The sequence below is a fragment of the Thamnophis sirtalis genome, unplaced genomic scaffold (genome assembly GCF_051295495.1).
Source record: "Thamnophis sirtalis isolate CommonGarterSnake01/CBP01778 unplaced genomic scaffold, rThaSir2_p1.2 scaffold_8, whole genome shotgun sequence".
In the NCBI taxonomy this organism is placed as follows: domain Eukaryota; kingdom Metazoa; phylum Chordata; class Lepidosauria; order Squamata; family Natricidae; genus Thamnophis; species Thamnophis sirtalis.
This window is the reverse complement of record NW_028261388.1, coordinates 38825591-38850269: the sequence shown is the minus strand read 5'-3', so window position 1 is coordinate 38850269 and position 24679 is coordinate 38825591. Positions and strand designations below refer to the sequence as shown.

Here is a 24679-nt window from a genome sequence, read left to right as displayed (position 1 = left end):
AAATCAAACAAAAAATAAAATAAATAAATTTGAAGAGACTGGATACCTCAATCATTTCCTTTTTGTTCACATTAAAGGTATTCTTTTTTGCTTTTAATTCAAAGTACTAAGCAATCTATCCCTCCTAAGAATATTTGTTTCACCATGGTTGCTTTCTCACCCATTTTTGAATAACCAAATAAATAACCACTTTTGCCCCAACATCTTAGGCATTGGGCCAGAACTCAACACTGTATTCTCAATCATCCAGGTCATGGTTATCTCTCAAAGGTGCTTTTCTCCCCCTTTTCTTTTCAAAGACAACTGGGCTTCCTTGTTTTTTTCTTTGAAGACGCTTCTTCAGGTCTGACTGGATGGTGGGGAAGTTCTTAGAGCTGGCAGTTGTTAACAGGGGTCTCCAAACTTGGCAACTTTAAGACTTGTGGACTTCAACTCCCAGAATTCTCCAACCAGCTGGCTGGAGAATTTTGGGAGTTGAAGTCCACAAGTCTTAAAGTTGCCAAGTTTGAAGATCTCTGTGTTAACAGCTACAATACTTCGCCTACAAAAATTCGATTTCTTTCTTGCCCTGTAGAGATAGACCCGACTTAGGCAAACCAGATACGGTAGCCTTAAATGATGACCGGGGGGCAGGTGTGAAAGACCTTGGAGAGAAAGAAAGTAAAATCAGCCCCCGCAGTTCAAGGGACCAATCAACTCCTTCGGCCCGCTTTTTATTTCTCGTTTGCCACGTGTTGGCCTCAGAACACAGAAAGGCGGCACAGGATTGGCCCATCCTCCCTTTAAAAAAGGAGACCCGCCCTCCTCTTTACCCGCCGATTCCCCTGCAAGTGTGGTGCGAAATGGCGAGCTCTAGAGGCTCACGCAACGCTTATTATTTCTTCGTGCTGGAGAAGCTGCCGGAGTTGAAGCAGCAGGGCCTGGCTGTGACCAGCGTCGCTAAGGCCGTCCCGTATTGTTCCGATGCCTGGGCGGTGAGGGAGCGTCGCCGCACCTTCTCTTTCGGTCTTGGGACTTGAAGAAAAAGTCATGGGAATGGCCACCCCTCCACTTGCAAGGACCTGACCTGATATTTCCTTACTCGTTATTTATAGCGTCTTCTAACGTAGTCAGACCCTTTCTAGTATAATACTCTAGTAATAATACTACCTTTATGTGACCACTACGATTCTTTGGTAACGCTAGAAGGCGCTTTAAAGAGGCAAAATAGAGGTTGCAGTTAAAACGTGATAAAGCCGTCGGATCTGGACGGCAAAAATCAGGCCGGTGGTTGATGACAGTTTATTTTAATTTTTTTGCAGCTGAGATTTGGTAGCCATAGTTACAAAAAAAAAATTGAAATTGCGAGCTCATTAGCTAAAAATGGTTTCTTCCTGAATTTTAAGATGTGTGTATTATTTGCTGCTTTCCAAACCTTTCTGAAGAAAGCTGCAAAATTTGGACACACAGTGCTTAAACTCTTTACAACTAAATTGCTTTACAATTAAATTGCTTCTCTAAAGTCAAGAACCTACACTTGCTTTGTTCCTTTTGCTCTGCTAGTCAGTATAAGCAGTTTCCTCTCTGTGACCTGAGGATAACTTAAGCACCTTCTTTGAAATGCTCAACAATTCATTACTTTCAAATGATTAATTTGAATAGCTTTATTTCAAGTGATTTATTATTTTTGGTTTTGTCCTCAAGCACTAAATTTCCTGGCCTTTAAGCCACACTGATGGGACTGGCAAAATTGTTTTGCAACCTAAAGGAGATTTGCTTCCCAAATATTTCTGCATTGGTAGAATGTTTAATAACATTAACAATAGCAATTGCAGTACTAAAAAGTAGAATTTTATTTTATTAGATTTTTATCCTGCCTTCATTATTTTATAAGAAGCTCAAGGCAGAGAACAAACCTAATATTACTCTCTTGCTATTTTCCCCAAAGGAACTATCTTGAGAGGGTGTGACTGGATCAAAATCATCCAACCAGCTTTCATGCCTAAGAGGAAAACTGGTTTCCTATTTCTAGGCAGCACTAACAAATTGTTTCCTACCTCAGTTTTTGTTCTAGAAATAAGATATATTACGTTTAAAATAACTAAAATGATGTTTCAGCCTTCCACTGACAGTATAAGGTGCATTGAGCTATTACATAACACTTGAGGAAGAGCACTATATGAAAGTTACTAAACCTAATCTAACATTTGACTAGAGTTAATGTTAGCATGTTTGACTTTCCCAAGTGAGTACTGTTGGATTAAGTCAGTGGATGATTTGGCAGAAAACATTGAGAAAATAATGCAAGGATTTATGTAATTGTTTTTACTCCTAAGCTACTTAATGGTGAGCAAAAAGAAAAATATGCAGAAATGGCTCGTCAGTGGAAAGCTACCAAATCAGAAGTAGCAGCAGAAAAGGTAAATAGAATTATTTTCAAGCGCAATTGAGTTTAAATCGAGGAATAAGTAATAAAAATTACCTGTAGGTATGTAGAGAAAGATACGGAGTGAAAGTTGTTTCAAAAAGCTGAATTTTTCCTGTGTAATGGAGAGCAGATTGGTCTAGATTTATCTCAAATAGTAGATTAAATCTTATAAAAATATGAAGATAGCCACAGGATTGGCTATGTACCAGCCTATGATTATGTGTTATCAAATGGTTTTTGATGTATGATAACCACATGCCTTTTTTCTATGATAATCTATCCATAATCTTTTTTTCAAGTCTCCCAAACAATGCATTTATTGCCACTGTAATGGAGTCCGTCCACCTTGCTGTTTGTAATTTTCTTCTTCCCACCTTTCACATAATTAGAGCTTTAATATCATATTTATATATTGCATTTTCCCCTTGATACTCTTTATTAAAAATAGAAGGGAAGTTTACATAGCAAGGTTTCTCGTACAGTAATATTTGGAAAGGTGTGCTATAATTACTTCTAGGCCCTTCAAGGATATTCAGACTGCAAGAATGGAAGGAAAAATGTAAAAGTAGAGATGTTACTGTCCTCCCATTCCTAAAGATTTTGCTCAACTGAAGAAAGGAAAATGGCATGGCTACTATTCTGATAGCGATGTTTATAGAAACTTAATTTATTTTAGTGAGTTGCCCAGCCTTCTTGATGAGTATCAGCTATGCTGTATTTGCATGAAGATGATATAAGCGTATAAACACATAATTTAATAATGCTGCTACTATCTGCATAAACACACACACACGCGTGTGTGTGTCTGTGTGTGTGTAGAAAACAGTTCTTAACTTATGACCATAACAGAGCCTGCCTGTTAACAGTCAAAAATAATGTTGGTTGTTAAATCAGGTACCCATGTCACATAACATCCTAGTTCTGCTCCCCTTGTCATTAAGCAAACATGGGCTGCTAAGAGAAACGTGGTGCTTCTGGTGGCAGAAACCTAGTCCATGATCCCATTGTAGTACTTCCCTGGATAAGTTGCCTCCTAGAGGATATATTGCCTTCTAGGGCCTCACCTACCCCGAGGCACTGCTTACCTTGGGCCTGCTTTCCTACCCGTTGAGTCCACACAGGCCTTCACACCTTGCTGAGCCTAGCTGCAATGAATTATGGTCACTCTGATGTGTCAGTTTCTGTACTGTGCCCCATGGCTTTGGTGCAATATAAAGAGGCCAAGGGATGGAGAAGTCAGCTCCTCATTCTGAAATCAAACTCCTGAATCCCCCCTCAAATTGCACTGTCTTCTGGGACACCATCAAACAGTCTCCATGTAGGATCAGTTGCCAAACACTTCAATTTTGTTCATGTGACCATGAGGGTGCTACAGCAGCTGTAAATTTCAGGCAGAGGTACATCCCTTCATTTGTTGCTATCATAAGTTTGAACCATTGCCGAACAAATGTTTTCAAGTTGAGGGTTTTCTTATAGGTCTGTCTGGTGTGTATCATGGTATAAGCTCAATCACGGGTTTCTGTGTATATTGTCAAACAACATTGTGCCTAGAAATGAACATTCTATATATGTTTTTTCTTCATTTGATAAATATTGAATGATTTTTTTTTAGCTACGTAAAGAAGTCCCAATACCTACCCAAAGTCAGGATATGATTCCTCTTACAAACCTTACAAGCACATTTAAGTATGAACAAGGTAAAGTGTAGTTTAAAGATAATCCATCTCTTGAGCACTTTAGCTTAAATGTTCTGTAAATGTGGTAGGTGTCAGGAGATGATATATGTATCAGAAGGGGTCCCAAGGAAACAGTAGGAAAAATTACAGAAATTAAATGTATATAAAGTAAGGCTTTAGTAGTGTCCAAGAAATGTAGTAGCATGCTTAGAATAAAGGCCTGATTATAGGATAGGTCAAGTAAAGCTATCAAGCTGATGGGATAATTGCTATTAAATGAGTTTGAACAAATGGTAATTAGTATTGAAATAAGTTATTTTGACTTTGTGTTTTTGTTTACATTGATTGGTAACTGTTTAATCCTTATTTACATGAGTTAACAGATTAAATCCATGAACTATTTTTAATTATAAATCATTTCATATTTATGGTTTTACATTGTTTTAGCTAGGCCAATAAACCAGGATTTTAGTCAATGAAATGAAGACAACATTCATTTTTCTAGAGGGAAAGCTAAAATCTTATATCAAGTGTTTTAAATAAACTGAAATATTTTGTGTTAAAATTTATTTCATTTATTAGATTTATAGGCCAACCGTATCATCTAGAAGCAACTATATTAGCATTAAATATTAATCACATAATAAAATATATTGCTAATTTGATTCAAATCATTTTTTCAGATGTGCTCGAAACTTCATTCTACTTTCTGAATATCTTCAGTCATGGAGTGTTGCCCCCTCACTGTAATCAGCGTTTCCTCCCTTGTGAAATTGGGTGTATCAAATATTCACTTAAGGATGGCATAATTGCAGAATTCCATCATTTTATAAATCCTGGTGAGTGTTGGAAAAAGGGAAGAATTGATTTGTTCTGATTTATCTGAAAGGGTCATAGAGGTTCAGGCCTATTCTGAAAGAAGTAGGTTTCAGTTTGTTCAAGAATCTGGTTTAATAATTCCTGCATACTAAAAAATAAAAATTATAATGGCCAAAACGGTTTGACAATATTATTTGTGATGAATCGATGATGATCTAATAAACATTACATCACAAAGAAAGTATTTTAACAGTGAAAGTTTCCTATGATCTTAATTTATTTTTTATTTCTTAAATCTGGCTAATGTCTTGCAAGAGAAGTACAGCTAGTTCTCATTCAACTACCATAAGAAGTTAACAATGGCACTGAAAGAAGGACGGTAAATTATAGGTATTCAGGTAACAATTTAGCATCACACAATGTCAATGAATGTATTTTGTTGATTTTTGGTGTTCTGCAGGCGAAGTACCACGGGGATTTCGGTTTCATTGCCAGGCTGCAGGTGAATATTACACAAAAGCTGAAACAAAGATTTATTCAATAAATTTGACTAAATTTTTACTCCTTTTTTTCTCATCAGTTAGGTATTGTATCAGATTTTCTGAAACATTTGATTTTACCTCTATAACTTATGCTATGTAGCATGCTATTGTTAAGAAACTTCAACAATTTCACAATTATATACCTTTTTTAAAACTTTCATTTAGAGTTTTTTTAGCTCATTGTGGCACTTCTTTCATCTGATCTCCAGAATTGATTGAACATTGCATATTACATTTTTCAGTAAAATTCAAGCTAGAATGTCCCCCTGAATGATAAATCAAACATTGGTTATGGATAGTACTTTAAATTAATAATACAGCAAGGTTCAACTTTTGGAAAATCTTTATTTCAAAGAGATGCTTTATATCGGAACATATTATTCTACATTTATGACAAACATTTTCACTTGTGTATGAGACTAGTTTTGTTCTTATTGAATATTTTAATAAACATCAAATTAAGATATTCAAGCTTTCATTATAGAATTGATATATAGATCTTGCAATCTATAAGTATAGTTAAGATTAGAATATGTATGAATGATACTTTGCATCTTAAAATATTTTGAATGTTCCCTTAGGTGATGCTACTCATAAAATTCCCATATCTGGTTTTGATATTGCAACTGCAAGTTACTCAGTTGTGTTGCATGACCTATATGAGTTCATCAAACCACAAAGGGGCAACTGGCCATCTGTATATTGTAAGGTACATTGACTTCACATTCAAATTTCTGAGAAGTAATTGAATAAGAATATCCATCCAAATATATTTCTACATAGAAGAATCCAGCCATAGGGATAAAGCCTTTTGCTAATATTAATTAAAAGGCATTTGATCAGTTATTCATCTAATCTGAGCCTTCCGTGTTAAAAGAAGTTCTTTGCTATCTTGTTCCTCAAACATTTAAGAGTAGATACTGTAGATGTTTAATGTTTCTATGATCATTCAAGTATTATAAGCCTTGCTAACCTCATGTAAACCAAGGTCAAATTTTGAGCACTACATCTCCAATATTTGACCCACTATTATTAAAAGACTTGTGTAGGTATTGAAATTGTTTCCATTTAAGTTCATGCACCGGTATTTATTCATCTGTCTGCCTTTATATTTCTGAACTGCCCATCTTCCTCAAATAGGGAGTGTACAATAAAAAATCAAAATATAAAACTATATAAAAATTTAAATGTTAAAATTATAAAATTTTCAGAGGCAAAAATAATTAAATCCTGTTAAAAATTAGTTGACAAAGGTGTAAGAAGGCAATTATTCTAATAACTTATTCCATGATTTTTAACACTTTGTGTAATCCATTAGTAGTTTATAAATTTCTGTTTCTATATTGTACATAATTATTTGTATTGCTGTTTGGAGATTTTGTGGCGATTGATCCATATGTACCGAATGCATCAAATGGCATAATAATCAATGTTATTGTGAAGGTAATCTAATTAAGTAAATTAGAGCCATAATAGATTTAGGACATTTTAAAAGAAAGCAAGTTCTTCTGTTTCTCGTCAATATCTATGTACTGAATAAATAAATAGTTTAATTCCAATATTTTTTTATTTTTGTAGTCTGATGATCACTTCAGAATTAACTGGTGTCTAAAACATATGGCTAAAGAAACGGGTAAGAAACTGTTACCTTCATAATAAGTGAATATTGTTAAAAATATTTTGTAATATTCTTGATGTTGAAACTTATTTTTCTAATAGGCAGTGTCAATCATCTAAAGCTTTTAAATGTGGAAGATCTTGTTGTGGAGCTATATTATAAAAAACTTCAAAAAGAACCTTCTAAAACATGGGTGTGTAACACATTGGATGCTTCCATGTGGGATTACTCAGGAAATACAAGGTATATTTTTTAATCTTCTCCCTTTTTCTTTCTACATTCTGAAAGAGCCCTAAACTTGTATATCTCTGTTTTGCAATGTTTTATCTACTATAAATAACTTTTTTTTTTCAAATTACACCTTAATGTGGTTTTGATGGTTCTTTACCTTGTTCACAGAAATAATTACTTCAGTTTGTAACACTCGGAATATAGAAAACCATTAGTAGGAGAATATAGTACTTTTAAAATTATGAAGGGATACATAATTCCTATGATCAGGGAGGGGGAAAAAATCTTGCTTCAAGTAATTGGATTTAATAATTGATGGTTAAGAGTCCCAATGATACTACACTGACATTTGATAATTGCTTGATGACCAGCATGCATTTATGACTATCGTAGTATCCCATATTCATTTCTTCTTTCCCTGTCCACTAGTTCTACCCTCCCACCTATCCCACCCTCCCAAAAAAAATCTCAGTTTTTTTGGCTTCCCTATATAGCACAACTGAGATGAAGAAGCCACTGTCTTCTGCTGTTGCCCTCTCTGTTGCCATCCTCTCTGTCCCCAGCTGACTTTTGTTGTTGTTGTTGCCTCTCTTCTGTTCAACTCACCAACCCCCATCAGCCTCAAGATCTTCTGCATGGCGCCTCTGTCAGTCATGCTCTGCCAGGTCCTGGTGGACTTTACTGCTTCAGCAGTCTTAGCTCCTTGCAAACATATCCCTACTTTGCTACCCAGTGAAAGAACCATCCAGGCCAGCAGTGGCATGGAGAACTTGTAGTCCTGTCTGGTAGTAGGATCTAGAGATCTACTCTCTAGATAGGTTTTTGTTTTGTTCAGGGCAACAGTAGAACTTTGTGCATTAGAGCCTCTAGGCTAGTGACCGGCTAAGATTGCTGACATCTGGCAGGCCTACCAGGATCCCTGCAGTCAAGGTGACGGGGTGTGGGGGAAATGAATCCATTGCCAACAGAGTCCCTGGGCAGAGTCCAGTGGAGGCAAAGTAGACCAAGGTTAGTTGGGATGATGGGGAAGAGCAGCAGCAGGTAGCTGGCAGAATACAGTGCCTACCATTTTATATCTTTGTATTTTATTCTATGATAATAAAATGTTTAAAAGCAATAGCACTTAGACTTATATACTGCTTTACAGCCTTGTCTAAGCGGGTTACAGACTCAACATATTGCCCCCAACAATTTGGGTCCTCATTTTACCTACCTCAGAAGGATGGAAGGCTGTCAACCTTGAGCCTGGTGGGATTTGAATTGCCAAATTGCAGGCAGGCAGCAGAACTACCCTGCAGTACTGCACTCTAACCACTGCTTTACCGTGGCTTAAAGACTAAAAAATGGCAGACATGGAGAATGAGTTAGGTTGGCGGAAAAATTGAAATGGAGAGGCAGTCCATGCAGGGCAGGAAAAGTGTGAGATCCTTGCCTAACAACAATATCCAGGACTGTTATTACTAAATAACCCACTCATATAATGTTTTACTTAACTGCTTCAGTTAGTGACAGACGTCATCCAAGAATTACTTGTATTCATGACTGGAATTGGGATACATGTCTAGTTGTAAAGTACATGACCTAAATTTCTATGGGCAAAAGTACTCTGGTCTCTGTTTAAGGCGGTGCTTTCGAAATCTGGGGAAATTATCCCAAATTGGGTAGAAATAGGTTTTCTTTAGGTAGCAACAACCTAGTACCCATTAACTTGATATAAAGATTGCCACATGCACTAAAATATATTAGAAAATTCTCCCAAAATATTCCTATTAAGATGAAAATAAATGAAAATATAAATGGTGATTTGTTGAAATAGCATAAGGATCATTCAGTAGTATTGTTTTTAATTATTCAGATTATCCTAAAATTAATCATTTATTTAACAACTGTTCAAAGTTATGACAGTGTGCAAAGAAAGTACTTACGGTCAGTTTTTGAAGAGTGTAGGACTTTCTGATAAGTGATTTTGGATAATGAAAGAAAAAGTTTGGAAAGGAGTGGTTTAAGGAATTTAACAAAATAGTCAAAACGAGAAGTATAATGTTTTAATCCACTAAACAGTTGCCAAAAATGTTATACATAGAGTAAACAACTAATAATTACAGTAAGAGTTGTTTTAGTTTTTTTCCAACACAACTATAATACTTAAATATTATGTATGTGTGAAATATTTATACATGTATATTTTAATTTTTAGAAAGTTTTGTGTTTTGATGCATAAAACATTGGGATTAACCAAAGTAGATTTGATTTTATTCTTCTGGCATTTTAAAGGCCAAGATTTTTGATGCTTTTGAATGTTTAAAAATCTTGAACTATGTAGATAGTTCAATAGAAAATTGCAAGACCACCTTGTACTGAAAAAGTGTTGATACCCAAGCATTAGCTCAACAATATTAATTTTTTAACATTACAAATTCTGTATTATTGATGCAATGTGCATTTGAAATTCTGGATTCATTATGAAAATATGGCTTCTATTTAGGTGTCAGTGGCATGAAACAAATGATATTGTATTCTGTGCTCTTGCTACATGCAAGAAAATTGCGTAAGTATACATTTTTATTTTACTCTATAAAGCTTTTGCACTTTGGTTAAAAATAAAATGCTGTTCAGTATACTAATTAAGGAAACAAGCTAGAAACTGAACGATTGTATCTTGCTACCTTACACACAAAGTAAATGGTGATCTTGGGCCAATGTCATTCTTTCAGCCCTTAGAAAAAAGCAATGGCAAACATATCTGTTTGCCATTGCAATAGCAAAAGCAATAGCCAAGGTGGCGCAGTGGTTAAATGCAGCACTGCAGGCTACTGCTAGATCAGCAGGTCAGCGGTTCAAATCTCACCGGCTCAGGGTTGACTCAGCCTTCCATCCTTCCGAGGTGGGTAAAATGAGGACCCAGATTGTTGGGGGCAATATGCTGACTCTCTGTAAACCGCTTAGAGAGGCCTGAAAGGCCTATGAAGCGGTATATAAGTCTACTGCTATTGCTATTACTGCTATATCTGAAAAATCTTGCCAAGAAAACTGTAGGGACTTATCCAGGCAATCTCTAACAATCAGACACAATTGAATGGAAGAAGAAGAAAAAATTACTTTTGGAATGGCATGTTAGCTGTGTGGTGTCGGGTTATTTTGCAAATAATTTGTGGACTCTTGTGACAATCAGCAATTATCTTAATGTTCTGCTATTTTTGTATTGTTGGTGATATAGAAAGAATATATTTTAAGTTAATCTAAATAAAACCAATGCTACAATTCAATAAAACATTTCTAGTGGTGGATTTTGACTTTTCATTGCTTTCAAATCCCTAGAGCAGATTTTGAGAGGGCGTGGGAGCACAAGAAGGAAGAGGATTCAAAAATGTTGTGTGAACAGAACTTTGTGTTGCTAAATTCTACCCAAGTTTTTAATCTTAAATTTCCAGGTGTAAAGTGCTAGTAAACTAAATGTTAAGTAAGAGGGTATATCTATAATCTGCGGTGTCCTGATTGCTTTCTTTCTTTTTAGTTAAATATTTCATGAATTTATATATATATAAGTGTAATGTGTGTGAGTGTATATTATGAAATGTATTTGTCACTGCTATAAAAAGTGTTATCTGAGTATTCTTCAGATATATTGAGCAGCCTGAATATCTATCTATTTAGCCAAACATTATTCTAGATTAGATTTTTTAGAGTTGAACTCTGGGGTGCATCAAAAGGGCTACATGTAGGAGTTTGCAGACCATGGCAGACAAAATTACTTGGATTTACTTCCGGTTAGATGGCATCTTGGTACAGGTCATATTTCTTATATTAATTACATGTGGATCTCTCTTCAGCTATGACAGTGACACATTTTGTCTCAATATGGGCTTTTGCTGTTCAATTTAGATACTGCATCAGCAATTCTTTAGCAAATATGTATGAAATCCAATTAACTGCATCTCATTTACCACTAACTGAGAAGAACTGCAAGAGCACAACAAACCCTAAGATGATAGTGCTGGATGCTGGACGCTTCCAGGTCAGTTTTCTAATTTAACTGTTTTTCTTTCTTCTGTTGTACTGCTTATTTTATTGGAATGGGTGGTGTGAGTGTGTGTGAGTGAGAGACAGAATGAGAAAGAGTGTGATTGTTGAGGTTAAGCATTAAAGTGGTGCCCTAAGGTCTTCAGCTAAGTATTTTCTCCCTTTGAAATTTGTCAATTTCTTCCATGTATTCCATTGGAAGTTATCAGCACTTCATATGGGGTCCTGCTAATATATAAAGGGAGACTTAATTAACAAAGAATATCAAAGTTTGGTTCTTTCATTTATTTCATAAAATGATCCAGTATCTCCCCTGTTCAAGCAATTCATTTAAAACAATCTATGGCCAGTTGTTGTGAACACTTCATTAAACAATCAGGACTAATTTGGGACAGTTATGTCCTTTATAAATCACATAACTCTATTACAGTGAAGTTTGTACCAGGAGATTCCAGAAGCACATGATTTGCAACTCTGTAGAGATAATCTGCAGTGTCCACAAAATTTGTTGGTTTTGAAATTTAATTTTATTGATTAAATGTCTGTGCCACACATCTCCCCTGCAAGGTGATTCTGGTCAGAATAACTTATACAAACCAGTGAAAAATAATTTAAAAGATTAAAACGAACAAAAGCCAAGAGGCCAATCAGAAAGGCCAGGTTCTGGAAGGCCAAATGGGAGGGAGCAGTTCTCGTCCTTTGTGGTAGAATGTTCTGCTAGGGCCAAAAAACTCTTGTCGTTGGTCCCATCACCTTCAGTTCCTTAGCAAGCCCCTTCCACTAACACAAGTCGGGTCGGCTTGAGACAATGTTGTATAAAAAAGTTACAAAACTATTTCTAGAAGTCTAGATCTTCCTAAATCCTTGATCAGAAATATAGTTTTACTAGATTATACGTAACTCTGGATTAAAGTGTTGAGTTCTTAGTGACCTCTGTGCTTGGTTGTTTGGTTGCAGATATTTTCTAATTTGATAATAAACCATTTTGAAACGGAGATGATTTGGGCCAATAATAAGTCTTCCTAAGAATGATATAACTTTATGAGTGCTCCTTAAAATTGTCCAGAAAATTTTTGACATTTTCAGAAAACCTCAGAGAAACATCCAGGGACGCCACACGTCTTTTATCTTGGATAAATTGTGTGTCATCACTCCATTCTCAGTAAACCACTGGGTAAAAAGAGGATTCATGGGAAAATAACAAGACAAAAAAGCCACTGCCACTTGACTGAAGTTCACCATAAAAAATGTTTGGTTTAAACTTTCAACTTTGGAAAAATGGTATTTCGACAAGTGAATATTGTTTCACAACATTGAAAGTTCAATTTCATGAATTGGTATTACATCTTTTGTAGACTCTTTGCCGAGTTTTAGTATTTGAAGATAGATTATTTATGTTTCTATTTTTAATAATCATTTCAAAATGTTTTACTACTAATAGTACAATAAGATGTTTTGGGAAATTGCACTTCAAGTTATCAGTTCGAAAGTAGGTTAATGGTTTTGGTTGTTGGCACACTGTAATTCCTTAACTATTAAATCCACTTTGCCTTTCTCTGCAAAAAATACCTTGAAGATCTAGTGAATGAGGTATGAAAGGATAAGCTTGCAAATTTCAGTCTATAGCGTACATATATATTGGTGATCTTGTGTTTGAATTGCAGAAAGGGAAAGTCGAAAGCACTGAAAATGATAGTTATTTCAGATCTCTTAATAAAGATCATGATGCCACAACTTGTAATGGTAAGTAGAGATATATTTTTTTTGCAACTTCAGATGTGAGGATAACATAGAACTCTTAAAAAATAATATTGATTAAATCTAATGAAATATCTCCTAATTGAAGTATATCCTTAAGTATGTCAGGTCTTAATAAGCTTTATCTACTAAAGCCACACTTAAATTGGGCAGTTAATACAAATAATAAAATTATTGTAGTTGTTAAAAGTTTGAAAAATAACTAAATTCAATTATAATTAATTCCTAATAATTATTTAACATAATTAATATTTAAATCATGTTGTATGGTTGTAAATTTTGGAAGGTCAGACAAATGGCTTTGACGACATATAGATTGTGCATTTCTAGTCTTTTTCTTTGGAAGAAAATGTAAGCAGTTGAACTTTCTCAAGCTAGCTGATAATACTATTCTGGCAAAAGGTGTTAAATAAAGTAAACTGCTTCCTGCTTCATTCTTTGGTATTACCATAGTAGCTGAATTTTCAGAGAAATCTGAAATACTATCTTCTCCCCTCCGTTCCCAGGGTTGGGAAGGCAGACTAGCTGTACTCAATCACAAATAAGTATATTGTATTTTGACCAATTGTATTTACTGGCAGCTCCGCTAAGCTTACTACTTCTTGAACAAATAAAAATATTACAATAATTCCTAAAAATTCTAAATATAACTTTGAAGTTCAGCTACCCAATGTGGTTAGCTTTGGCTTCAAGATAGCACTTAGCCAGTTTTGTCTCTGCTGGGAAATTAAATGGGTCAGGCTTGGGTAGTATTTGGATAGGAAACTATTGGCAACACAAGTCAGGTAGCGAGGAAACCACAACTCATTCTGGAAGAAGCCAGTGGCAAGCCATTCCTAAGAAAACATAATGGTTGTGTCCATCACAAGAACTCAATGTCAGCGTATCTTTCCTTTTTTCCCATATTGAAAAAGAAATATTCCATTTCTAATCTACTTAAGTTCTATGGAATAGAGGTTCTTTTATTTCCTTTGCGTACTTATTTTCAATTGATGGATGAGTATATATATATATACATGCGTGTTAAATTTGTGTAAGTTCTTTGTAATTCTGTGTAAAGCAGGGCTGTCAAACTCCCGCCCCATGGACCGGATGTGTCACATGCTGGCCACGCGCATACCCGGTTTAGTGAAGGGGGCAAAAGTCCTGATATGTCATGTGATACTGCCATGACGACGTGAGTTTGACAGCCCTGGTATGAAGCAAAGTTATATATATTGACAGTAGTGCATTTTTTAAAGCTGTACCCTCAGGAGTGAAAATGATGCATGCACCAATCCCTAGAAGTGGAAGAGGAATCGCACAGTTTTTGGAAAGCGCCTTCAAATACTCCAAAACTTAGAAGCATTCAATGCTTCTGTGTATGTGATTATAATTATCGTTAGATAATTAATGTTACATTTATCTGCTATATATGTTATTTTTATGAAAAAAATCATTTAGAAAAATTTTGTTCTTAAAGTAACATGTTTTAGTTGCTGTAAGGCAGATTGTGATGAATATTTGTCTGATTAGGAATGTTTAATGAAAATTAGAGGAGACTGAATAGTAAAATCAGTAAAACTAATTTTTCAAGCAATGCTTTGGTTGCTAAAGCCTATAGTACATTATTCAGAATACAAATATTAGCCACCTTTTTTGCTTTTCCACTGAAGTTAATTTTGCTTTTTGTATAGCATAAGAAATCTTTAGTAATAGGGCAGTTTTTCATAATTAATACCAAATGGCTGTTTAGGTTTTGTGCAGTCGATTACAAAACTCTTGTACCCAGGAATTAGACAATTGCAAAATCAGAGTATAAGTTATTCTGCAAATGCTATAAAAATGCTATAACAAGGCAATAAAGATTTTTTTTTAAAGATTATATATTCCTGGTGTTCAGTGTTAATTTCTTTCAAGATACTTATAAATCAAAACTATGTTATACCCAGTGACGTGCGGTGAGGTTTATGGTTGGTGAGGCAAAAAGAAAGAAAGCGGCTTTTGGCCACTCCGGTGCTATGTCCACCATAGAGGTGGGACACGTCCCGCTTCTAATGGCGGACACAGCGCTAGGGCTCCAAAAGCCTCTTTCTTGAAAGCGGCTTTTGGCCGCTTGGGTGCTATGTCCGGTGCTGTGTCCGCTTGGGTGCTATGTCCGCCATAGAGGCAGGACATGTCCCGCCTCTAATGGCGGACACAGCGCCGGGGCTTTTGGATGTCCAAAAGCCCTGGCGCTGTGTCCACCATAGAGGCTTTTGGACGCCCCAGCGCTATGTCCACCATAGGGGAAAAACGTCCTTAGACCAAAGGAGGACTTTAAAAGCAGAGAGGACCTATGGAAAGCTTCATTAAGAAAAAGTGCCAGCCTGTGCACCAGCAGAGGCGGGTAAAACACACACACACACACACACACAAATTGCTTAAAATAATACAATTACTTACAAATTACATTAATTTTGAATTCCTCCCCCTCCCTCCGACCCACATACCTTTTCCAGCTGTTTCACAGAGGATTTCAACTTTGCTCTTGTCTGCCATGATGAAAATGTAAAAAGAAAAAGGCAAGAGCTGCTGAGGTCAGGCTGGATTAGCTGCTGCCAGAGTCCCCAATGGATGACTCTGTTTAACTGTTTAAAAAAGCCTCTAAAAAAACGCCCTCTACAGAAGGAGGCAAGAGAACCACGTGCCTCATCTACATAATGAATTTTTCGGCTTTTAATCCTTGCTTAACTGCTCGAGTGATCATAAAGTCAGACTAAATGAGGCACGTGGTTCTCCTGCCTCCTCCTGTAGAGAGCACTTTTAGAGGCTTTTTTAAACAGTTAAGCACTAAGCAGAGTCATCCACTGACTCTGGCAGCAACTACCTCAGCCTTTTTCCTTTTAATTTTTTTTTCTTTTCATGATGACAGTGGTGAGGCCCTGTCTCCTCTGACTGCATGTCACTGGTTATACCAGTCTTTCTTAAACCAATATTAAACTGCTGTTCTAATTTTGCTAAACGTTTTCTGCCAGAATTTTTTTGGTGTCCAAAGTCTGCCATATAGGAATGGGAAATTGCAAAATGTAACATAAAATAATATGAAAGCAAATGTAGATTACACTGCTATAGGGACAGACATTGCACTCATATTGCCTGAACTGACCAGTGCAGTGTGTGAGTGAGGTATGAAAACTGCATCATTGTTCTATGCACAAATAGAAGTTTCAGAAAAGATAATAATTTATATATAGAGCATGTTAGGCCTACAAACAACTCTACAAAGGGATCACTTAGCTGTGTCCCCTATCCAAATTATTCCCTTTATTTAAAACTTTTATCTAAGCTCCCTATTTTGCACCAAATTATGGGCAGCTCTTGAGTTCCAATGCATGGTTCTAAATTAAATGTTCTAAATTAAACGAGCATTCTTAGGAAAAAATGCTAATGTGCATGGATGAGATACATTATATGTTGCTTCAGGAGCTAATTTGTGACAAAATATATATCCCATTGAATCCAGTCATCTGTGAATGAGTCATCTGGAGCTGTCGTTTCAAGGAATTCTCAACAGGATGTGCAGCTGTCAAGAATGAAACACTTGTATAGCAGAAATTCCAATCATTGAATTAATACCAATCATAATACAGTATTTTTTAACTAACTGCCTTTTTTAGAATTTTGATTCCTATTGCTTTGATACCAAGGAAGTATTCTTTATTAAGCCCTGCTGTGCCATATAACCAATGTGGTTGTATACATGATGTACATGTACAATGACAATAAAGTCTATTATTATTATATGGCACAACAGATCAAAATTAACCACTGATTCTGTACATGAAATAATTTTTCAGCTGTAAGAATACAGCATGCAACTGAAGTAGTTGGGCTTTTCAGAATAAGGGTACCCAAGCTAATGTTGCTACATAACCCAAATCCCTTTATATACTTCATGGAGTGATGGAAGTTTATTCAGCATTCACCCCAACTTGGAATTTGTTAAGTGTTATGGGAGTTTTCTCCTGTTATTCTCATCCCCCCCCCCCTCTTCCCTCTGTATTCACTGAAAAAGATTTCTTAGGACAAGTCCTGCAAAAAACTGTAAAATTAAGCAACATAAATCAACATGGATATGATACAGGGAGTTGTCTACTTATAACCCCAATTTGGACTAGGAGTTCTGTTGCTAAGCAAGGCAGTTAAATAAGTCACACAAAATTGTATGATCTTTTTCTACCATGGCTGTTAAGCAAATGATCACAGTAGTTAAGTGAATCACATAGATAAGGAAATCTGGGTTTACCCATTGACTGCTTGTCAGAAGTCAGCTGGGAAAGTTGCAAATAGCGATCACATGACCTGGGACATTGCAAATGTCATAAATACATACCAGTTGTCAAGCATCAACATTTTGATCACATGGCCATGGGAATGCTGCAGTGGTCATATTGAGGACAGGTTGTAAGTCACTTTTTTTCAGCCTCATAACTGAGCACTCACTAAACAAGTGGTTGCAAGTCCAGGACTACCTGATCTTCAAACTGAAAAGGCCAACTTGCTTTGCTTCGTTCTTTATTGAAGCATTCTGAAACTGTTGCATAGGTTCAAAGGTTTATTTCACTTGTATGCTGCCCTATTCCCGAAGGGACTCAGGGCGGCTAACAAACCTGGGGGTGGGGGGGATAGTACAAAACAAAAAACAAAGGACAAGCAACAAAATACAAAGACAATTTAAAAACAATCAACAACCACACAATTCGAGCGGGGATGGGAACTCATCAGCCCCAGGCCTGCCGGAACAGCCAGGTTTTAATGGCTTTGCGGAAAGCCTGAAGGGTGGTGAGGGTCCGGATCTCCACGGGGAGCTCGTTCCAGAGGGCCAGAGCAGCCACAGAGAAGGCCCTCCTCCGAGTGGTCGCCAATCGACATTGGCCAGCGGATGGAATTCGGAGGAGGCCTAGTCTGTGGGATCTAATAGGTCTTTGGGAGGTAATTGGCAGCAGGCGGTCTCTCAAGTACCCAGGCAGTCTCTCAAGTACCCATAGCTATAATCAGCATAAATAAGGGAATGCTATAGGTGCTTTTTACAGGTACATTTATAAAGATATGGTTTGTTAGGTTGTTTTGTTGTTTCCTGCATATATTTGTGTGAATGTCTTTGAGTCAGTTTTTGATTCCTTGTTACTGCCTGGGCAAATCCCTCCAGTGTTACTGGCAATGTTTTTCTGAAGTAATTTGCCATTACCTCCTTAGTATTGAGAGAGAAAGACTAGAACTCATAGTCTCCTGGTTTCTAGCCTCGTGCATTATCCACACTACACTAAATTGGATCCCTATTTATAAGTAGAACATACAAATAAATTGGCTTGCATATGTATAAAATGAACTGATGTGATAAATGAGATGATTTTAGTCCTAGCTAATGTATAGGTATAATGACCATAGTTTGCATGCCTCCAGAGTAATTTTTTCTATTCATCATGCATCTGCTGAAGATTTTAATTGTGAGATAGCGATTCAGTAGTGATTGTCTGCCTAGTATTATCCGCAACATTGAAGAAGTGCCAATATCTTGAAACACCCAGCAGCTAATTTTTAAGAGTTACTTTATAAATCTTTTGAAACCAGAATAAAGCATGCCATTAATGTAATCTTTGTATTGTCTCTGCTCACATACTTTTCCCTCAGCTTGAATTAAGCCCTAACAAGTTGTTCTAATTGCCATTTTCAAGAAATTCCACATACCCCGAGATTTCAGGTAATGGTAAGATGTGATAGATGTTGTTTTTTCTCAGATCTTTTCTTCTAAAGGAGTATAATGGTCTTAATTCAATTGATTTACTGTACTTCTCTAGGACAAAAGGGTCCCCAAAGAATCTAGTAAAATAAATATATGTGACTTGTGCTGGTTAAAGTTTAGAGCAAAGCATATAAAATGTTTAACAAGAGTGAGGGGAAATTTGTGAGAGGAACTTACGAAGTTTGCAGGTTAATTGCAGTAGTTGATGTTGATAGCATTGCAGGAAACATACTTGTTATGCTATTCTAGGAGCATGGGAGTTTCTACAAAAACAGGAAAATCAGCATGTCCTGTGAAGCAAGGGAGTTTTGATCTTTAAAAATTGATTCCACAAAGTTAACTGACCCTGTCGGTATGACTAAACTTCTAGCATTTTTTTATATGAGATAAATGAGTTTGTGTCAGAAATTATTGATCTAACAATATTAGATACCTACTGAGAATGAATGAAAAGGGAAAGAAAAATCACTAAAAAATACATGGGATTATGTCATAAAGAAACAAAAACTGTAACTAGCTGTAATTCGCATCTGAGCTGTAGTTAATGCCTGGCAGATATCATTGATCTACCAATACACAATAGGAATCTGCAGTGAGGCATCCAGATGTTGATATTTCATTTTTTGCCAGACTCTCCAGTGCTGAGAAATCATGGGATCTGTAGCCCACCAACATTTGAAGGATTGCATATTTATCCTAATGTAAAGGTGGAGGCGTCTGATTTCTAATATGCTTATGTTGAAGTGTAGTGTTCAAAACGCCCTATTTTAGCTGCAATATGCAATGTGCCTACTTCACATGGGAAAAGTTACTCCATTAAGTCTTTTTATGTTAATCACAGTTTACAAATTATTACTTAATAAAACCTAATGACCTTCTTTTACAGAAGGTTTTTCTTTAGCACTCATTTATTGAGTTAAGTGATGTCCACCCAGCCCACATGACATGATATGTGCTGTCCCTAATGCTGATCAAAGTAATACATCAAATTTTAAGCATAGCTTAAGCATAGCATACAGACAGGAAAGATTAACAAATGACTCCCATGACTGGAGAACAGCCAACTGCTATATTTATTTATGTACTTTTATATTTTAACCAATTAAACGATATCATTTGTTTAAAAGGAAGAGAAGCAAAAGAAAGAGGAAGTATATTGTATGTTTAAATATTCAGTTGTATTCAGAAATTCAAGTATTTTAAAACCTGCGTGTATGAACAAATAAACTCATTCTGTTGGTGTCTATTGTTTTCCCATACAAGGAAAAGAGGTGGATGATACTTTCAAAAACAAATTGGAATATATGGATTCATAATGATAGACTAAATGTATCTGAAGCATGATCTGTTCGTGAACTTTCTTCATAAGGTAGAAGAAGACATGAGAATCAGTTGCCCCTGATTTGTTGGACTTTTTATTTCTCAACAACTTTTTTCTTCAGAATGTGGATGAAGATACAAGATAATCAGCTATGCTTAGCTTGATATCACAGCACTAAATAAGGAAAACTTAATTCAGAGGTGTAAGTAGCAGCAAGGAGGGTGAAAGTGATAATGGAATCCTGTAGTTCTTGATTTTAGTAAAATTGAATGTAATGAGACATGGTTTTGAATTAAGCAATGATAAATGGGATCCAGTGGTGAGTTGCAGGCGGTATGCCCCGGTACGGGTGTACCGGAGCCAGCCCGAAGCACCGGATAACGTTCTGGTAAGGTGCTCCGGAGCACCCGCCCGCCCGAGCTCCTTACCGATCTTTTAAGTCTTCGGCGCTTCCATGCACGTGCACAGCACGTACAGCCCCTGCGCTCCGCTGAGCAGCTAGATCATTGCAGAGGAGCTAAGACGCACATGCGTTGCCGTGTCCATATGGACACCGCAGGGCCCGTTCCAACCATACTGGTTGGATCAGGATCCGGAACCCATCACTGATGGAATCCCATCACATCGTAATGCAAGCAAAATGGATGGAAACTGCTAAAGATAATGTCAGTTTTTTGCATCAGGTTAGATCATGGATTTCAAAAATGCAACTTTATTATAGGTTTTCAAAACAGAATTCTGAAAGCCTGCCAAGAGTTTTTCTCTTGCCTCTTAAACGATCAAAGCAGCGTTATTTTGAGTTTATTATATTTTCCTCTTTTACAGGACAAAATTGTCATTAACAGCTCCTGTATTCCTTTTCCTTTTCCAAGGGAGATATTAAAAGCACAGTTGCAAACAATTCAGGTGAGAACATAAAAACGAATAAAAAAAGAAGTTGATCTCTCTCTCTCTCTCTCTCTCTCTCTCTCTCTCTCTCTCTCTCTCTCTCTCTCTCTCTCACACACACACACACACACACACACACACACACACACACACGGAGTGGGAGACAACTGGAAACAAATTTTAAAAATCTATACAGGAAATGGAAGAGATCATAAAGCAAGAGTAAAGACAGATTGTCTTGTAGAGTTTGTGCCAGGAAGCCAAAAACTAAGATTTGCTAAAATAACAAAGAATAAAGTATATGCCAACTAAAATACAAAGCAAATAATTAGTATACCAGCTGTTTAGTGAAACCAGTTAAATTCTAAAAGGGAACAATGAAAACAATACTTCTCAACCCTATTGTAATTCAATCCTTTCTCTTCATTCCTCCCTCACCAGAAATGTAATAAGCAGAATAGAAAGACATAATTTAGTCTAAGATTGATAGAAACATGGTAAAAGAATGTATTTTGTGTGTAAACATTCAGAGTTAAATGATTTGCATCCTAGAGTACTGAAGGGTTACATTATCTTCAAAAAAAGAAAGAAAGAAGGTTCAATAAAATAGTATGATGATACCTGGAAAGAATCTATTCTAGAGCATATCACAAAGAGATAGATAAACATCTTGAAAATAACTGACACTGCACCTTAAGAATAATTCAGAGAATGGCCATGAAAATGAACAAGACATAAACTAAGTCTTCTAAAGACAAAGTGTTGGGTATGTTTAGAAAAGATGACTGAAAATTGCATTATACACATATAAGAAAGCCAAAGTTTTTCTTTTTTATATTGCTTAAATTGGGTGAATCTAAGCAGGTACAAATATAATGCAATTGATAACAGATGTCAAGATTTAACAATGCAATTGTTGAAATCATTCATTTTGATTAATTTCATAAAATCCTATATAACAGCACCACACACCTCACATCCCGAATTCCCATCCTGAATTCCCAAATGCATGCTTAAATAATATTTTACATATTAAAAGTGAACATGCGGTTGTTTCATTTTTCTTTTTATCTTTAGCAGTAATTTATAAATGTAACTGGTTCCACAGAAAATGTTTTGCAAAGAATGCTTGTCTTAAGGTCCCCAACGCCACACCTCACAGAAGTACTCCTAACTATATTTTCGTTGATCATACTCCAACTGAAAGTTCATATTCAAAGCAAATGTTATTGCAGCTACCCAAGATTCTAAATCACGTAGAAGCAGCACATTGATCTGAACCTGGAAACAAATGATAAGCAAGTAGTTCCCAACCTGTTTTTGGCCATGCCCGACCTAAGCATCTGTAAAATCTTGAATGCCCTTGAATACCCCCCCCCCAACATATAATTCTTACTTCACTCAAAAAGTGAATTCTACTCATGTGGAGGAAGCCTAAAAGGGCATTAACTTGGTTTAAACAAGGTTCAAATTGCCCCCATTAAAAATCAAATTGCCCCGAGTGGGGCAAGGTCCCCACTTTGGGAACCACTGTGATAACCAATGCAGATGGGTTTCCAATGTTTTTATTACTGGTTTGCTCTTGCATGCATGTGCGCACAGTGCTTCTGTGCATGCGTAGAAGCATCCGGGCAGGTAGGCACAGCCTCCCACCGCCACTACTACCAGTTTGCCAGATCTGGGCCAAACTGGCAGCAACCCACCTCTGGTAGAGGGCTACCATATCCTGAACAGTTATAGTTAGGTAGCTCAATTCCTGGGTAGTCTTTGGCAATCTTGTACAGAGTTAATTACATAGTCCAAACACAAAGTAGCAAGACTATGAGTAACTCTTGCTAATACCTAAGTTATACAAAGGCCCTTCTGACTAACTGCATCTAGGGAGCAGTGAATCCAAAAAGACCCTAAATTATGAACTAGCTCTTTAGGGGAAGCACAACCTCATCAAGCTGAAAGTTAGAATAGTCTCAGGATCAGTTAGCTTCTGGATCAGCAGTCTCTCCATCTTGGTTAGAATTAGCTTCGACTTATTTGCCCCCATTCAAACCCATACACTCTCTGGATACCAAGTCAAAATATGCATTCAGTCTGGGGTAGAGATTTATAATTGCGTATAATCAACATATTGATGACATGGGATCAGATTACTTTTCCAATGGTTTTCTGTAGCTATTCAGTAAGGTAAGAGAGAAGACTAAGCCTTGGGCCACTACATATCGGAATGCCCAAAGCTGAACCTGCCCTTCCATACACACTGACAGGGAGGAACTGAACCTCTAAATTGTGGCTCTAATCACCAAGCTTTGCAAATTGTCCAGAAAGATACTATGTGAAGACTGTAGAACAATTCAGTGCAATAATAAGGTTGCATTCTTGTTAGGTAAGTAATAATACAGTAATAACCTTGGCTTTCATCTTTCCTCAAACCTCAGCCAATTAAAAAAAATTCTGAAACCTTTCTGTTTTGTTTTTCATTAAGTAACAGAAACCGTATTGGGAATAATGATCCATGATACTCAAAACATAACAGGCACCTCCCAAACTGGGTTTCTTAGATCCTATTATATCAGCAAAAACAACCTCCAGAGGTTCCTTTGTTTTAAAACCATTCACTCTGTTTGCTGGAGTAACTTTGCTTTTGTCCTGATTGCAAACATTACAGTTTAAACATTTACTGCATGGTTTTAGTTTTACTCCTTCTGCCAACTTTAACAGTTTGTTGCAGCATCTTGAAATTAATGTTCCCCATGCATCTATATAGCAAATGTATGCATTCATCATGGGGGTTTAACATTATGATAAGCTGTGTTATCCATCTGGCCATTCAGCATAATATACAAACCGGTTTTTTTAAGTAGCAGTAACCCCATTACCCTCCTTTTCAATAATACAGATATCTCCCCTAAAGGTTACCACATAGCCAATGTTGACCAGAGCCCTAACCAATAGTAAGTTGAATTTCAGGTTAGGTACATATAACATGGGTAACTGCTCATTTAGGAATGAACAATATGCGTTCATTTCACCAGAAGCCTTCACTTTCCATCCATTTGCCAAAAATACGTGTTCCTGGCTCATGGTCATTTTTATAAACCCTTTTCTATCTCTAGCAATGCACTGTGGTGCTCCACTATCAACAACCCACAAATCATGTTTTACAGGTGTATTGCTAGACGTAGCCAAAGTATACTTAGCTAAGTTGACATTAGCATTTTTTCTAGCTCTTCCGGCATTCTGATACTTTGCCTTTTTACAGACTCTAGCTATACGTCCCTTAGCACCACAAGAAAAACATTTTCGAACAGTATAGGCAGTAGAAGGTGACTCCTCATGTTGTGATGATTTCTCTCAGTTATTCCCTTTACATCCTTCTTCTTGACTCTTCCAACAGTCGTGCAGTAATGTCAGTCAATGTTAGTTCATTTCTGTTTAGGACTTCAAGAGAAGATACAAAAACATTGTAACTCTCATCTAGTGAGGAGAGTATGATATAAATTTGATGTAGCTCAGAAAAAAATAGTTCTTTTTCATGTAGCTCCTGGAAAATCCCTTTCATAAAGTTTAAATAAGCTAACATATCTCCACGTTTCAGAAGACGTGCCCTAAACAGTTTGCGTATAAGATGTATGTGTGCA

General features: G+C 36.5%; 2 protein-coding genes across 4 annotated transcripts in view; one reads left to right on the top strand and one right to left on the bottom strand.

The window, feature by feature from the left end:
* Nucleotides 1-19100, bottom strand: part of ILDR2 (immunoglobulin like domain containing receptor 2) — an 81105-nt gene extending 62005 nt beyond the window's left edge. For both annotated transcript variants that reach the window (XM_087721486.1, XM_087721487.1), the window contains exons 1-2: nt 19013-19100; nt 9219-9246 (exon numbers count right to left, since the gene is read on the bottom strand). The gene's annotated coding sequence lies outside the window, so the exon portion shown is untranslated. The remainder of the gene's footprint in view (nt 1-9218; nt 9247-19012) is intronic.
* On the top strand, nt 817-14933 carry MAEL (maelstrom spermatogenic transposon silencer). Of its 2 annotated transcripts, XM_087721488.1 has the most exons (12): nt 817-974; nt 2316-2399; nt 4020-4104; nt 4767-4922; nt 5363-5404; nt 6026-6153; nt 7023-7077; nt 7164-7305; nt 9779-9841; nt 11176-11308; nt 12978-13056; nt 14313-14933. In XM_087721488.1, exons 1-12 carry the CDS (start codon nt 843-845, stop codon nt 14411-14413), a joined length of 1200 nt encoding a protein of 399 aa, XP_087577614.1. In that variant the 5' UTR covers nt 817-842; the 3' UTR covers nt 14414-14933. The 2 variants fall into 2 exon arrangements, with proteins under 2 accessions (XP_087577614.1, XP_087577615.1); XM_087721489.1 differs by lacking the exon at nt 2316-2399.
* Nucleotides 19101-24679: the final 5579 nt, after the last annotated feature.